Source organism: Sesamum indicum, linkage group LG8 (assembly GCF_026168435.1).
Source record: "Sesamum indicum cultivar Baizhima isolate 11 linkage group LG8, ASM2616843v1, whole genome shotgun sequence".
In the NCBI taxonomy this organism is placed as follows: Eukaryota; Viridiplantae; Streptophyta; class Magnoliopsida; order Lamiales; family Pedaliaceae; genus Sesamum; species Sesamum indicum.
This window is the reverse complement of record NC_142664.1, coordinates 22,424,706-22,441,759: the sequence shown is the minus strand read 5'-3', so window position 1 is coordinate 22,441,759 and position 17,054 is coordinate 22,424,706. Positions and strand designations below refer to the sequence as shown.

The 17,054-nt window shown below is 32.2% G+C and overlaps 2 protein-coding genes across 9 annotated transcripts; one reads left to right on the top strand and one right to left on the bottom strand.

The window, feature by feature from the left end:
- Positions 1-3,846: 3,846 nt before the first annotated feature.
- LOC105168443 (uncharacterized) lies at positions 3,847-16,801 on the bottom strand. Of its 8 annotated transcripts, none has more exons than XM_088883998.1 (5): positions 12,869-16,795; positions 9,760-9,869; positions 9,350-9,479; positions 8,667-8,777; positions 7,052-7,246 (listed from the first exon to the last, which is right to left on the bottom strand). In XM_088883998.1, exons 2-5 carry the CDS (start codon positions 9,804-9,806, stop codon positions 7,160-7,162), a joined length of 375 nt encoding a protein of 124 aa, XP_088740124.1. In that variant the 5' UTR covers positions 9,807-9,869; positions 12,869-16,795; the 3' UTR covers positions 7,052-7,159. The 8 variants fall into 8 exon arrangements, 5 of the variants coding, with proteins under 5 accessions (XP_088740128.1, XP_088740124.1, XP_088740125.1 ...); XM_088883999.1 differs by having other exon boundaries at positions 9,350-9,452; XR_016066871.1 differs by lacking the exon at positions 7,052-7,246 and adding an exon at positions 3,847-4,228 and having other exon boundaries at positions 9,760-16,801.
- LOC105168442 (protein LAZY 1) lies at positions 12,358-15,100 on the top strand. Its single transcript, XM_011088528.3, has 5 exons — positions 12,358-12,482; positions 12,603-12,669; positions 13,194-13,987; positions 14,150-14,429; positions 14,799-15,100. The coding sequence occupies exons 1-5, from the start codon at positions 12,477-12,479 to the stop codon at positions 14,816-14,818; spliced, it is 1,167 nt and encodes a 388-aa protein (XP_011086830.1). The 5' UTR covers positions 12,358-12,476; the 3' UTR covers positions 14,819-15,100.
- Positions 16,802-17,054: the final 253 nt, after the last annotated feature.

Below are 17,054 nucleotides of genomic sequence, written 5' to 3'. Positions count from 1 at the left end.
GATCATAACTAAGAATCATGATAAAATTTTGAGAATTATTGGTTAAACCCTGGTCAAATTCAATATTTTACATTGTTTTTATTCTATCATAGTTGGTAATATTAATTTACTGTCATTTTTAAATTATATTCATTTGTAATGCAGGGAATAATTGAATTCTTCTTCAGTGATACTAGATCTATTTCGAGTCTAGTGCCGTGTTTGGTAGAATAGGATCAAGAATTGGAGAACGACTTGTCTTGATTGATAATATAGTAGTCGTTAATTTACTATAATAGTAATTGTTGATTAATTATATATATACATATATTATATGATAATTGATATATTAATTGATGATGATTGAAATTTATATAATATTGTAATCGATCAACTCAAAAAAAAGTTTCATAATTATACAGCTCGCCTTAGTTCTTAGTCCTACTAAATATAACATAATCGATAAATATATACATAGTTAGGATTGCTAAATTCATCTTTAGTATATTGTAATATCAGGATTAATGGTATCTTACTAGAAATACAAAATGTTAAATACCACCATTTTTCATTTAGGAACTTGTAATTTATGAAAAAAAATCATCGCAAGAGTACCAAATTAATTCAAATATAAGTATTATCCATACTTAATTTTAAATAATAGTCTTCAAATAAGTGAATAAAAAAATTCAAAAGCTCAGATTTAAATTTTAAAAAATAATTTTTATTATTAATTGATGCATATTAGAAATTTGACCATACCACAAGGGTGAAGGATTTTCAGGAAAATTCTAAGATTATCATAGGACTAGCTCTGTAAAACAGAGGTTACTACTTTGATGCTTAAGTTAGTAACAGATTAAAGAAGAAATAAAAAGAAAAACTTGAAATAAAATGAGAATAATGGTGATATGATGTGAGAGTAATAAATATTCGTGTGAAGTGCAAAATATAGGATCAAAATAGCATAAAAATCAAGAGAGAAATAAAAAAATAAGTGAGAGTTTTAGAGGGGAAGAATGATGTTACCAAATGTCTGCACAAGTCCTCTATTTATAAGCATGTAGGAGTATAATACAGAGTTGTCGTGGAGTGTCATATGTGTAGGAAAGCCCTTCGAGTTGGCTATCATCCAGAATAAATTGTTTGTGATTTGGGTAAATATTGACTGAGATCCGTGAATTGGAATGAATCCTATCATATCTGCCCCAAAATCCAGAAATTAGTTGTTTGTGGATTTCCCAACTCATTTGTTACCGATTTAACCACCTGAAGATATTTTTAAGGTGATCTGTACAAATGTATTGGCAAGCTACATGACGTGTCCTCCAAGTTGTATGATGATGTGTCCGACTGAGATGGACTCATTTCTTGGATCTGTCGGTTTAGTAAAGTAGCAAATAAACATGTGGGCTTTTCTTGTGGGTTTTATCCGCCCTACTTGTAGGTTTTATCCGTCTTGCTGATGAACTAGCAGGGCTCTTAGTCGGCTAGACTAATATGCCTAGCTTGTGGCTTAACTAAATAATTTTAGGGAATATTCACATTAATAATAATTATGTTTAGGTCCGAATCCAACTCAAATTAAAACAGGTGCACAATAAAACCCAAGACTCGTCCTAAATACGGATCGCTTCTAAAAATGATTTTGAACCTACCCGATACCCATGTCATTCGACCCGGCCCGATTCAAGATGGACTCTCAATTTACCCGATTCCATTATTATAATATGATATGATAATGAAAGTGGTTGTGTACTTTGTACGAAGGAGAGGGGACCAATGACAAAGTTCCACTTTGATGCTTATCCATTTGTGGTCCTGCACCACTTATGTTCATATACTTTTTTTAAATAAATAAATTATTATTATTATTATTTCAAGTGAAATGACTAGAATCTCCTTCAAAATAAAGTTTTATGTTCCCAAAAAAAGACCATTATATTTTTTCAATCTGAATGACCACTTTATGTCTCCAAAGGCATAGGTCCCTTTGGTGGTATTTGCAAAAATTGCGCACAAAAAATTGACAAAGGTAATATTGTATTTTATTAATGTCGTGTATAAAAATTTAACAACAATTATATTGTATGACTTTAGTTAAAGTAATGATACCAAACAAATTTTTTCTAAAAAAAAATAATTACTATTCGGATATATTTTTATTCAAAAGAATATTTTAATTTAATAATAAATTTTAATATTTTTATTAATATTGTGTACAAAAAATTAACAAAATAATACTGCATGTTTATTGATATTGGTACAAAAATTGACAGTTATATTGTGCAACTTTATTCGAAGTAACTACATCGGCTAACTTTTATAAAAAAAATAATTATTATTAGAATGTATTTTTATCAAAAAAAATAATTTTAAATTTTAAATTGACAAAAATAATATTGTGTCTTTATAAATATCGTATACAAAAAATTGACAACAATCATATTACGTGACTTTACTTGAAGTTATAATGACACCAAGCAATTTTTTTAAAATAATTGCACATCGACTAAAGTCACGCAATATGAATATTGTCAATTTTTGTATACAAGATTAATTAACATGCAATACTACTTTTGCTAATGTTTTGTTCGCAATATGAATAAAAATACATTTTAATAATAATTATTTTTTAAAAAAATTGCTTGGTATTGTTATTTTAACTAAAGTCACACAATATGATTGTTTGTCAATTTTTGTACACGACATTAACAAAGATACAATGTTATTTTTGTCAATTTAAAATTAAAATTAAAAATTACTGTTTTGATAAAAATATATTCTAATAATAAATTACTTTTTTTTATAAAAATTAGTTGGTATAGTTACTTGGAATAATTAAAGTGGCACAATATGATTGCTGTCAATTTTTGTACACAATATTAATGAATACGCAATATTACTTTTATCAATTTTTTTTACACAATATTAATAAAATATTAAAATTTATATTAATTAAAATATTATTTTGGATTAAAATACATTTTAATAATAACTATATTTTAAAAAAATCGCTTGGTATCGTTACTTTAATTAAAATCATACAATATGATTGTTGTTAATTTTTGTACATGATATTAGTAAAGATGTAATATTATTTTTATTAATTTTTTGTACGTAATATTAATAAAAATATTACATTTATATTATATTATTGTTTTACTTTGGCTCAATATACGATACAAGCAGGATAGTTTATTTTTATGGCAGAACCGCTATTTGAGATAACAGTTCTACCTATTTTTTAAAAAACTTTCAGAACAGCATTTTTTATAATTTTTTTATTTTTCTACATTAATTAAATAATTTTCTCATTTCACAAATAAGTAAGGATTAAATGCGTCGATAGAGTAAACTAGATTACCAAATGTGCTACCGATTTATAGTTGTAAAACCAATAATATAATTTTACAAATTATATTTTTTAATTTTACAAATATAATTATATTTTACAAAAATATAATTTTATAAATTATATTTTTTTGGATAAATTTAGCCCTGGATTGATAATTTGGTGCTACAGACGTATAATTACAGGACAAAAAATAAAATCTATTTTAATGTGAAATGGCCAAAATTGTAATACTAAAAAATAATTCTTACCCGCACTTTGATATCAACTTCTTCCTACTTATAACTATTACCAAACATCACTCGACTTTACATTTTAATCATTTATCCACGACGTCTAAAATCGCACACTTTTGGAAAAACATAATTCCTACAAGCACCCCAATATTGAGATATCTATAAATTATTGGACAAAAATCCCTTTTATAATTTTTTTCCTAAAAAACACTTTGATATCAACTTTTTCCTACTTATAATTATTACTTCCAAACATCACTCAACTTTGCATTTTAACCATTTATCCACGTTGTCCAAAATCGTGCACTTTTGGAAAAACATAATTCTTACAAGCACCCTAGCTAGTATAGAGATATTACAAATTATCGAACAAAAAACCCTTTTACAATCAAATGAAATCCAACTCACAACCATATAATCGAAAGTATCCCAGACATAGTGAGGAAACAAGCATTCATACACACCAAATAGGGTGATGGGCAGTGAAAAGACAGACAAACGAGAGGAGAGAGTGCTGAATGGGTGCTACACTACTCCATTATTAATATATGAGCACTTTAAGTGTATTATGAGCACCCAACCAAAAGTGTTGAGCAGTGAGCAAATACGAGACGTAGCTGCTTTTGGACTGAAAATGGCCCCTTTATTTCTCTCTCAGCTGCCCAAGAAATTCAATTCGTTACAATTTCTGACTGAAAGAAAAAGGAGTAGTTGTTGAAGAAGAGAAGATGAGTTAATAATTATGACTAAACCGAGGAGGGTTTGTTTTAATTAATTATGGTTTTAGTCTATAAAGTTGATCCTAATCACGACATTTCCTGTCCCCTAAAACCTTAGCCCTATCACCACCCTTTATTGATTACACCAACACTCATGTCCTGCTCAACTTTAATAATCCCCCCCCCCCCCCGTTTCTTGAAATGACAAACAGCAAACTTCTCTATTTTCTCCCATGGGTGAATAATTATTACTATGGCGTACGTTGTTAATAGTTTTTTGCACATTCCATAAAAATGAATCACTTTCGATTAAATGTTTTGATTATTTTCATTTATATTTAAAGATAATATTGTGATTGAATCTACCTTGTCATTAATTTACTTTGGTTTTTCAATATTTTTGTAAGGGTTAAATACATTTTGGATCCTGAATTATGCATTTTGTCTCATTTACATATTCTTAAAATATAAAAGGTAACCAAAATACAATTGACAAAATAACTTGACATTGATAAGACAAAAAACCCTTCTTACTTATCCCTATATTTTTGGAAAATCAGTGGATTATTCTCTCATACCTCCCAATCACTCAAGTATTTTGGTTAAATGTTTCACTCAAATGCTTTTTATGAAAATATTTCAACATAAGCTTGATTATACACCAAATATCTCCACCATTTACAGATATCCACACACTTGAATCAAGAGACCTTATATTTTGGTTGTATGGGGCTTTGGCTTGAGAGTAAGATCGAATTTTTAAAAAAAATGAGGTAAAAATCAAGTAACTAGAATTGAGCACCAAGTAATAGATGTAAGAATTCAAACTTCTCAAAATATATTCCTCTCATGCCCTAATTTCATGTCCCACTTCTCACCACTTGAATTATGTCTTTCTTTTAGAGAATGAATATTCTTTTTCTTCTTTTTCTTGCCTTCCTCGATTTTTTTCTCTCTTTTTTTTTTTTCTTGGTTTTTTCAATGGCATTTTTTTTCCTTTTCTTTTTGCCACGTATTTCTTTCTTTCTTTGTCTATTTTGCAATAAAGCATAGAATCATCATATGACATATTAGCTAATAAATTTCCTTGGCACAAATTACAATCAAAATAGATGAGAAATCTCCACACTTAATATTAAAGTCCATACTTAAAATACATCCTTGCTTCTTTGATGCTCTATTAGTCCCTTGAAGGGCCAAGCAAGAGATAATAAAAAGGATGGTAGAATCTGTTCATAATTGGGGTTGCATGATAAGGAATTAAGGCTTATAAGGCTCAAATGAGTTCACTAAGGGAAAAATGTATGTAGGTGGTCTTTTAAGCTAAAATGATTTTATCCTAATGCTTTTATCATTTTCAAGTGTATGCATAAAGATGTGGCCTCGACATGATTCAATACAAGTTCTAGGAAGACAAACCATAAAGCATTATCTCTTGAGAGAAGAAAAATGTAGTATTTATGAGTGTATGGGTTCAAAATTTCTCTCAAGTTAGGTTGTGTCCACCAATTTTTGACATTCATCATTTTGCAAGAAATAAGTTCTTAGTCATAAGGTGTCTAAAATCATTAGATGCAAACTCTTATCAACATCACCTAATTATTGATCGATTAACCTAAGTCTTTGATCATGAAGCTAGAACGAGGACAAGTTCCAAGAAAAATGGGTTTTGCACATGAAAAAAGGTAAATTCCTACTAAAACTAAAAGACTTAAGGAAGTAAAATTATTGTGTTTAAGAAATTTCTCTAGCAATTATAATCTCAAACCATCAAAAGATATACCAATCACCTTCAAATCTTTCCAAAAACTGAGTCGTGAACCTTCCTTTTTACAGCCATATTCCCACAAGGCTAGACGTGGACATGCGTAACTCTTCCTTCTAATCTGTCCACATATTGTTTTTGGCTTCTTTTTCACTTCATCAATCCATTATAGGCTAATGTTGCAGTATAACATTTGATTAGGAGCATTTTGACAAAAAAGAAAGCAAAATATTACTTTAAATTAACACAAAATACATTCCTATCAACTTTTTTATTCTACTTTCTGAAAATATGTTTTATTAAATTATCTCCCCAAAACTATTTTTAGTTATTTAAAATTTTACTCACATTTTATTTTAAAAATAATATTTATAGTTTATATTTTTTATAACTTATGGAATATAAAAAATATTTATAAGCTCAAAATATGCAAATATATTTTACAAAGTAAATAAATTATGTTAAAAAGTACATATAAATTTGTGTAAATACATAATGCATATAATATTATAGAAAAAGTATGTTATATAACGTATAAATTTTTATTCAACTACATGTCTACATAATAAAAATATATCATATGATTACTTAAGAAAATATAAAATATTATATATTAATTATATTATATATTTGCACATTTTACAGTATATATATGTTCAATATAATATTTTTTAATATATATATATATATAGCACAGGCAAAAATTATATAAATTTTTCTACCAGTTGCGTAAAAAATATAATAATTGTAAACTTTATGAAGTTTATACGGAATTTATACTCAGTATTAAAATTATAAATTTTGGGTAGTGTTTATTTATATAAAAAAAATTATAATAATTCAAATTATATTTAGGAGAATGATTGTAATAGAGATATTTTAGGGGTGTAAATAATTAAAATATTTTCATCATAAAAAAATTAGTGTATATCATAAATGGTCCATTTTATTACGTTTTATAGTTCAAACAGTAAATACACTTTATGCATAGTTCAAAAAGACAGTGTATTTAACCGTATTGATAACTCCATTAAAATGGAATCCATTGATTCAATAAACACAATAAATTAATATGTTTTCTCATAAATACAAAATATCGTCCACCTCAGAATATAACAGCTAGCATCAGTAGAATCACTAAGGAAACTCTGGAGAAGTGTGGACAGAATGATTTTCTCTTTCTTGATTGTACCTGAGAGAAGTTATATTTGTTCATGGTACGAGATATATCAAAGGGAGTTAATAATTCAAGCCTTACAAAATCCTCAATCTTCTGCTGCCCATATTAATTTGTTTGATGTGTCATTTGTTATAACTTACCCGCGAAAATAATTGTAGATTTCATTACCTCTACGATGCAAAGACACTGTTGGGGGGCAACTTAATAAGTTTTGTAGGAATTACTTACGGGTCCCAAGAGTATAACCTAACCCATGTTAGTGATTGAAATTCAAGTACTCATACTTATACGTGAGTGTGTGTATCTATATATATATATATATGTATATAACTATAGTGTCTAAGTTGTGGAGGGGTTATTTATTAGAAGAGTAGAAAGGGGCATAGAGGTTGGCTCGATGCAACGCAAACATTTATTCGATCAAGGAGTTGTGGCCCATGCAAGAGATAGCTCAGTCACATTGTACCATATTTTTGGAGTCTACTATCATTCATAATTGGCCATCTTTTATGGGGCCAAGGTGAAGAAGAAGAATTGAATTCTACAAGACAAAAATTTCCTATTTATTTGTATCTTTTATGACTGGCAAGAAATGACTAAGGAATCCAGGTGCACTTTTTTAGAACCCATGACAGATTTTGCACTAATAACATATAGCTGCACATAAAAGGGCAGATTTCATTTATTAGGAATTAAGGATGGAAAGAGATGGAAAGAAACCCATAATCACACTCTTATCTAAGGACGGATCTACCATCAGGCCTTCAAAGAGCCAAGAAAATTTTTCCAAGTATTAATTTACAGTCCCATTCTTATTTGCTGCTTATGAAAATGTACAGCTCCAATCACTATCGTTGCCCAGGACATGGCCCTAAGGCTGTAAATCGCTTACAAATATATTTATAATTTCCCACAAACACAATTTTTAAAAGAAGTGATCTGTTCTAGCCAACAAGTGTTCACTTTTGTGCTAATCTATAATAGCATTTCCATCCTACCAAATATAAGATATTTCTCCTCCCTATTTATTTGAATTACAAAAGTGTCAAGTATCACATACGAATAGATACTCAAAATCAAAGAAAAGAATATTGGCAATGATCTTTCAACTAGTTTTAGAAATCCGCCAATAATTAAATTACTTCAATTCATGGGCGTATTAATAAAAAGCAAAATATGCAATAACAAGTTGGGATAATTGAATGAATGGGCATATGCAGACTACACATGGGTTGGGTTGGGGTGGGCAAAGATTTTGCACCAAGTGTGGATACAAGATAATGTGAATGATTACAACCTTTAATCGAATACAAATTAAATCAAGGATAGGGACAAAGAGAAAGCCCAGATATTAAAATCCATGATGATCTTAGCTGGCTTTTCAATCACATAAAAAAAGGAAAATCTGTTGATGCAAAAAGTACAAACTGACCGGTCTTTGTGGGCTACGCCTACGCACACCACGCACAAATTCATAGTGCTTGCCAATCTCAACCATCAAATTTCGCAATTGGCTGTTGAAACTATCCTTTTCCTTTTTTCCCTGAGATTGTATAGAGATGAGAGCCAGCGGGCAAACTACAAACAAACACAAGGTCTCGGACAAAATTTAAGAAAGCAAAAGTGCAAATGTATTTTCCAATTTTTCTTTGATTAAAACCACCTATGTCTAGGTTGGCTGCTTCTAATGGCCATAATTCTGTAACTATTAACACTAAAAAGGAGAATACATTGGATAACGGATTTGGATTTGAATTCAGAATTTTAAGATGATATTATATTAAAATTGATTTGAAATCCATCATAATTCTACTAAATATAGCTCAAAATGCGTAAAGAAGGATTTAGCAGTTTTAACTCTAGATCCATCAAACAAAACACAGCAAAAGAGTTTTAACAAGTGGAAGGAGTAAATAACGAGTGAGAAAATTATGTAGAGGGATCTCAACACTTGTGAAAAATCCTTGACATGCTATGCAAAGGAATGACAATTCTAATACTTTAGATAGCGTGTCGACAAAAAGTTGAATCGGCTTAGAACGACCCATGTCGACTGCTTTTTCAGCAAGAATTTTAGGCCCCTACAAAAGAAAATACGAAAGAGGACACGCATACCTTCACTTGGGTTAAATGCAAGACGCTGTAGAGTGATTGAACAAATACCAGGAATCTGGTCCATTTTCCCTCAGTGACTGCTGTAACTAGGTTCCATTTCCACCTGTGTTTATGCAAGCCACCAAGTATCCTGACATTCAGTTTGAGCCACAGGTGATAAAGAGCAACCACTAGCTTTTCACATGGTTTAAGACTCGAGACAGACTCCAGTGAGTGTATATTCATTCAGAATGAGCACGTGAGAAAGGTTACATAAGTCTTATTTCCCCATTTGCAGTGTTTAATTTTGAACCCTTCAAAGAAGGCAAGCCAGATTCCACTTGAAGCCTACTCATGCTAGAGCCAATCACTTGATGACATTAAAACCTTATACATGTAAATTCCAGTTTGACGATGTCATCTTCAATTACCTGCAATGAAAGTAGTAGCATGAACAGGGTAACATCTTTGACTTCATTGAGCCTGATCATTCGAAAACCAGAGCGAGAGAAAGTGTGGAACGAGACGAACTCTGAAATTACTGTAGAGTACATGGCAACAGAAAATGAGACTGATGACTGCCGCCTTATGCAGTAGGGATAAGAAGACATCATTCTCATGTTCTCTGTAAATACAACTCATAATTGAATGATCAGAACCAAGAATACTCAACCAAGCTCCTGGCCAAAGAAAACATATATATGACACGTCATTCCTTTGAGTCTAGTTTGACTTCTTTCATTAAATTATTATATGATCATCCTTTACGGCTTACACTCAACTTTACCAACCCCTTTATGATTATAAGATATTTCTTCAACCAAGTTAAAAGTTGGAATCAGATAGAAAGTCACTTCAGCAAGGAAGTCATAAATCACAGCAATCCTTCTGTTGGAACATAGAAATTGGTAATGTTCCTTTCCTGCATAGTGCATATCTCCAGATTCTGTCCAGCTTAACATAATTAGACCGAATGGGCATTCTTCATCTAAAAATACAACTGATTTACTATGTTTCTTAAGAAAATATCAGCTTTAGACTGTACCCTGGTAGTATTCAATTAAGTCAAAAATTAAACCAGAAGAATAATAGGATTTACAATTGAGAAACAGATGCTGATTGCTTTTTCCATATGCTACCTCCTGCATATCACTCCTATTCATTCGAGAAATACAAAAGTTACTACAACTAGTCTGATCAATTACCTGATTGCAATATATGTGACAATAGACCTACAACATGCAGTGCCCACTCCTCTAGTGAACAGAAATTGCTAGGCCACTATACATGTCATATCATCATTGTTTCTATGCCAATTTCATCCGGGGGGGCTCCTCTCAAATGGCGACAAACATTTGAAGCCAGGAAAAAGTATATCTGTTTATTGATAAATCACATTCGATGTACTTGCCATGTTTCTTGCCTTGAAAAGAAAACTATACTGTATAATTAGTCATTGACTATTTGGAGTTCATCAGCAGCACTATATTTATTGCAGAAGGGTCACTACAATGAGCTAATGATAGAAATTCAAAGCATGCGCAGATATCTCTGGGTTATTAAATAATAAACTTGCTGAAAACAGAAATTGAGAATACAGGACTTAGTTCCTGGTGAAGTGTATAGCAAAATATATAGCACTGGTAGGATTTTAAATCTCAAGCCTTGGGCATCTGTTTATACTTTCTCGTCTTACTTCAATGTTAAGAACTGGGGGATGGATATCGGACAACATGTTTAAAGATCAAATTGACTGTCTATAAGGGTATTTATCATCTTCTTCTCTCCCTTAGAAGAAACTTTCAGAAATTATGAGAACACCACTTAACACATGGATTTTTTCTGGGGAATAACTCGGAGAATGTGGCAGGATACTGCTCTTTCCCAAACGGGTCCTCTGTACATCGTCTCAAAATAAAAACCATTATGTGATCAACATGTGAATCAAGGTGCAAGTGGGGCATAAACAATTCAAAACACAGCTAAAGACCTGCTTTGGTTGTGCACTTTTTCATCTACACAACTATAGCACGCACAGGGCAGAACAACAAATTGACTAACATAAAGAACATGACCTCACTGCACAAAAGTTACTTGGGCTTACTTGGATCACAGAACCATCAATGTACTATCTACAGTATAATGCTACAGTATGACAAATCACTTGATAAAAAGAAGAGAAAATATCGTTATACATTTCACAATAATTAAACCCTTTAAATTAGACATAAATTATTACGGATCGATCACACTCACCTGCTGGTGACTCAACATAAATATTCAGAAAAAAGAATTAACAGTGTTCTATTACAAACTATGTAGTGGTATGAAAGAACAATGATATTCACACATGGATCTGCTGGCTTCTGTCTGCTATATACTGTTATCTCATTTGCACTTAATATTATAAGAAACACCAAAATCTATGTAACGGTAGATACTAAAAGTCCAATCCCAACTGTGCTACCAATATACTTCTACATTTATAAATTATTAGCTGTTTAAGAAGCTGGGGTTCTCGTAGTAATAAACTTTTGCCAGTGGTGGACCTATGTCAACCATAATGCTTATCGAGTTTAACATTTCATGTGACTAAAGATCTTCCTAATTGTCATTTTATTGTTGAAAATATTAGCATCATATATTATTCTCTCTACACAGGGCCGCTAAAATCAGTACCGAGCAAAGATCACAAGAATTATAACCACAGAATTTACTACTACGTCAGGAGAACCCCTAGTGCATAAATTTTTCTGAGGAATGCACTCGCTTACATACAAGAAGTTCCATAAACTGAAGGAAATGATATAAACTGTGTTACATGCACATGCAGACACAAATTGTAGGTCTAGATGCGTAAAAACATGCAAGACGAACAGACAATATTAATAATTGCAAATGTCACAAAATGCATATGGGAGTCGAAAAATATCAGCCTCTCAAACTTGAAAAGAGATTTCGAATAAATAAAAGGAAAAGGAAAAACTTACCAATATTTTGGTACTTATCAATGTTCTCAATAGTTCCAATTTAATGTCAACCCTCAATTGGTTTTCCAACATGGTTAACAGTCTATATAACACTCAGTCTATTTAAAGATCATCTCCTCCACCCACTATTATCACGCTCTCTGTTAACACAATTGAAAATGAAGGTAATATCATTTATGTAAAATATAAGAAGGTCAAATATACTCTCTCTTTTTCTGTCTCTTTGCCTCTTTATCTTTCGTTGTTTGCCATTTCATGGAGGTCATCCTTATTCTTCACTGCAGCTACTCGGTTGGATGCATCGGAAGTTCCGGCAGAACAGCAATGAAACACCAAAGGATTTTTCTATTGGTGAGTCATATACATTAGTGCGTGTGATTCTTGAACGTGTAGGCATTCTGTCACTCAAGAGACCTTAGTTCAATACTGAAATATCTCAATCTCCAATTGCTACTCTAAGACTAAGGATAAAACACGTACATGAAAATGCAATTATTAGATAAAAGATGATTGCATGTACCATGGTAACTAGGCACACAGAGAAACTCACTGATTGATGGCCGACCATTGTTGTTAACTTGGTAAGTCACACTGAGATTGGTGCCAGCAAGCTGAGAAATGGAAATTGAACTGATCTCAAAAGAACTAGGATACTCCTAGAGTTGTTTTACGGCAGAGATACAGAAAACAGCCATGCTACTTTAGTTATCTTGTCAGCAGAGAAAAGCCATCAGTTTCTTCTGGACATATTGGAAAACATGGAGTTTGCAATCTTGTTACATACGCCACCTAAAATCTAGCACCTCCTGTATCCTACATTATTTCAGTTACCACATGTTTCGTTGCGCTAGGGGATTATTGTACTTGCTTTACAGGTTTTACAGGTCAACCATCACTAGATGACCTACAATGCTATCCAAAAGGAAGTTATTGCGGTAAGTCCTTAGGCAAAGCACAGAAAGATAACTACCGCAGAAACTCATTTACCTGTCTAGAGGCCGCAAGAGTCGAAGAGGAGGAGCTCGAAGAAGAACCAGCAGCTGCTCTTACAGAGCTTTTCCATGGATTCCTTGCTATTGGTACTCTAGGTACAGAACCAATCACTACTGATCCAGCAACACCAACATTTTCCATCTCTGTGGATCACATAGCTGAAAAAGAAACTGAAGCCACAGAAAATGAACTGAAGCTAATCAACGATGAGCTGGAAAAGGTCTTGGGAGCTGAAGGTAGAGACGAGAGTTGTAACGTTTCGTCTGGAAGAAACAGTCATGTTAGTGCTGGAAGGATGAGCCACTGCAGTACAATTACACTTAGTGGTAAGCCAATAGAAAGTGCAGAGAACTGCGGAAATGGAGCAATCATCTGCCCATTGCAAAGCTATCTTTTCGGATCAGCAATTGGACTACCAGACACAGCTCCACCATTAAGGAGAGAACAAAGGACATCTCTCGGGGAGCTCTTTCAGAAGACCAAACAAGCAGAAGAATGTTATGGAACTAAGTCAGACAGAGTTGAAAAGCGAACTGAGAAGGAAACTGACAAGTCTGCAGTACATCTCATGAAAAAGATGCTGAAGAGAAGAACTATACATGCTTCCTCAAGGAGTTCAACAGCAGCCCAAGGAGCAACAATAGATTCTACAACAGCTGAGACAAAACTCCATAAGGTGCTGCTGACTCAATCTAAAATGATAGCATATTGCACACTCTTTCCAGTTTTCCACACAAGATGAAAAAATACAGTAATTTTTTTCCCAGCATAATCATTAGTTTCCTTCATCAATTTCTTGAAATCATGTTGAATTTCCATATTTAAATGTGAAATGCAGATTCTACATATTTTCAACAGGAAAGTTCATCCTGAGAACTCGACATCTTGTCACCAATCTCATAAACCCACCAAAAATGAGATCAACTATAACACCCAATTGACGGCATCTAACAGTGTAGGCCTACGGCCCTCTGCTGAAGATATCATAATATATCCTCAACAAGCCATTTCAAAAGAAAACACATGGAGCCACAAGAACCAGTCTCATTTACCCCAGCTTACCAAAAGCAGCAGCGACATTGCTGGGAACGAGTTCTGGGTCAAAACTGATGCAGACTGTAAGTAACTAATGCACTAATTACTAAGGGGACTCAAAAAGGTCCTAGGGGAATTATTTGATCTCATCACTGCATAGATTCTTCTATCAAAACTTTTCAATTAGCATCATAATCTTTTGCTTAACACATCTACCCACTGCCCCATTAATAAGTTAGCATTTAAACAGTCATTTTATTCCTAAAATTTGACCTGTATCTACAAATTGCAGAACTTTATGGCACCTGCCTCTGTTAAAGTACACATGCTTCAAATAGGGAAATAAAATATCAAAGTACAACAAGATTTTTACAGCATGTAGCATGCACCGTTTTTAACAGAAGATACAACCCTTTGCTGACTAGCCTGAATTATTTTGTTTGACCTTGTAGACTTGGTGTTGGAGCTTTAAGCGATGGAAGACTCAAGTGGCTTGTACTTACTGCCACAAAAATTTAAGAGATATTTGCATCTATCAGATTCGAGGTGTGGATTTCATATTTGAGTGGTTATTTCAGGATGAGTTTGCATGAAATATAATAAAAGAGGCACCATCTTGAACTCTGCCTCTAATTATGTGTGGTACAATTGGAGTTACATTTACCATGTCTTCAGTAGCATTGTGAAATGTATACAACTATCCTGATTAAATATAAATTGTGAAATATATATATAAGCATCTAATATACTATCACTAGGCATCTTGTTAAAACTGATGTGTGTGCTTCAGGAAACATTTTACATTACATTATCAGGTAAAAAATATAGACAAAATGAAACTATAGGAGCAGCTTTATGGACACAGAAAGCCATTTAAAACAAGAGCAATCATTTTACAATTTATTAAGGTTATTGTTTTCAGTAAAAGATAGTTTCGTGATGGCAATAGTATACCAAATAAGGAGTGACAAAATTACCCAGTATGCAAATCTATTTGGTAATAAAATGTACAGCTGATATAGCAGGTCATCCAAACAACTGAAAACTTTGGGAGTCTTCTATCAGGAGATCGAAGCACAGTCAGTAAGATGGCCTGTGAGTCGGCTGTGACTCAACTGGATATAATGGGTCTTTCTTCTTGTAAATTAAAACCATAAGGGAAGTGCAAATCAATTAATTGAGATGAGGAAAAAAGTCAAATGTCTTTGAATCAAATATGTCCTTATCATTTTGGGAGGCGGAGTTTCGCAATTGCTGACTTTCATCAAGTTATCCTAGACATTCTGAAACTTAATTATGAGACATGTTATGAATATTTTAAATCTATTTTACATTATCCAGAAAAAGAAAACCTGTTGGGAAATTAGTTTCAATGATTCTGCTTTCAAATTTCATTTCCCTTTGCTCAATCTTGGAAGTTCTTAGAACTGCAATTTTCATTTGTCTTACTCAATCTTAGAAGTTAGAACCAAACGAAGCAAAAGAAAAACTTTACCCTTTTATAGGAAAACATAAGGCAATACTTGTATAAACATCTTATCATAAAATATTTGCTAGTTATACTTGCATTTCATTTCCTTTCTTCATCATATATTACTATATCTCAAGTTATGTTTAAAAAAGATGGGAAATGGATAGATGAAGGAGTTTCAACAACATTAGGTTGGAATCTAATTCACTATAAAGGAAGTTCCATAAAATCAACTTCCACCGATTTCACTTTTCCTTTTCCACTTTACTGTGCTAATATAAGATGTGGACGGAGCAATAAAAAATTAAACAGCCAAATTCAACCTGTTTCACCAAAATTGCATAATCAGAAACTACGTCTCTATGATTCTGATCCTTCCGGCAATCCTATAAATTTGTAAAAGGAAATCCAATAGACTAACCTTTAAAATACTAAACACTCTCTGCATACTCACGCACAAGTCCCACTTATCCTACAACTAACTTTCAGTCAGGTAGAATAATAAGAAAATAAAAATCACACGACTTTTCCACAATCAGAAAGCAAAAAGTTGTCAGATATTACAACTGATAAGTGAGAGAGAGAAATCAACCTTAGAACTATAACGCAGAAGCATATCATCGCGGAATGATTACTTCATCTCTTCCATCATTCTTCCGATTATTTCAGCTCCCTCCACAATCTATTAAGTTCTTAATTTCCAGGAGGAATCCAGGCGAGATCAAATTTTGGATATTAAATTACGAATAAAATAGAGAAAAAGAAAACCAACAATATAACAAAAACTCCACATGCAAATAGAACAGATACAGAAAGAGACTCGCCTAGTATGATCCAGGGTCCGAGAAAACTCCGGCCCAATATAATTTCCGTTCAGTTTCTTGCATTGATTATGCGAGTGTTGGGCAAAATGCTTGCGCAGGTTCAATCACAATTTTGGCGGGCACTGCCCTACCATTTCATCCCAATGATACATAAAAGAATAACCAGTAATTTGCAGAGCACCCTGCGTGTTTGTCAACTTTTATAAATATCAGGCAAAACAAAAAACATATAAATATTTATTATTTAATAAAATATACATAAAATAATACAGTAATATTAAATTTAAAAAAAAATAGTGACAAAGAAAATGAATAAAAAAAATTTAAAAATATATTGAAAAATAATGAGGGGGTGGGAAATTAGTAGACATTAATTCAACCCTATAGTATAGATGGATAATAATAATAATTAA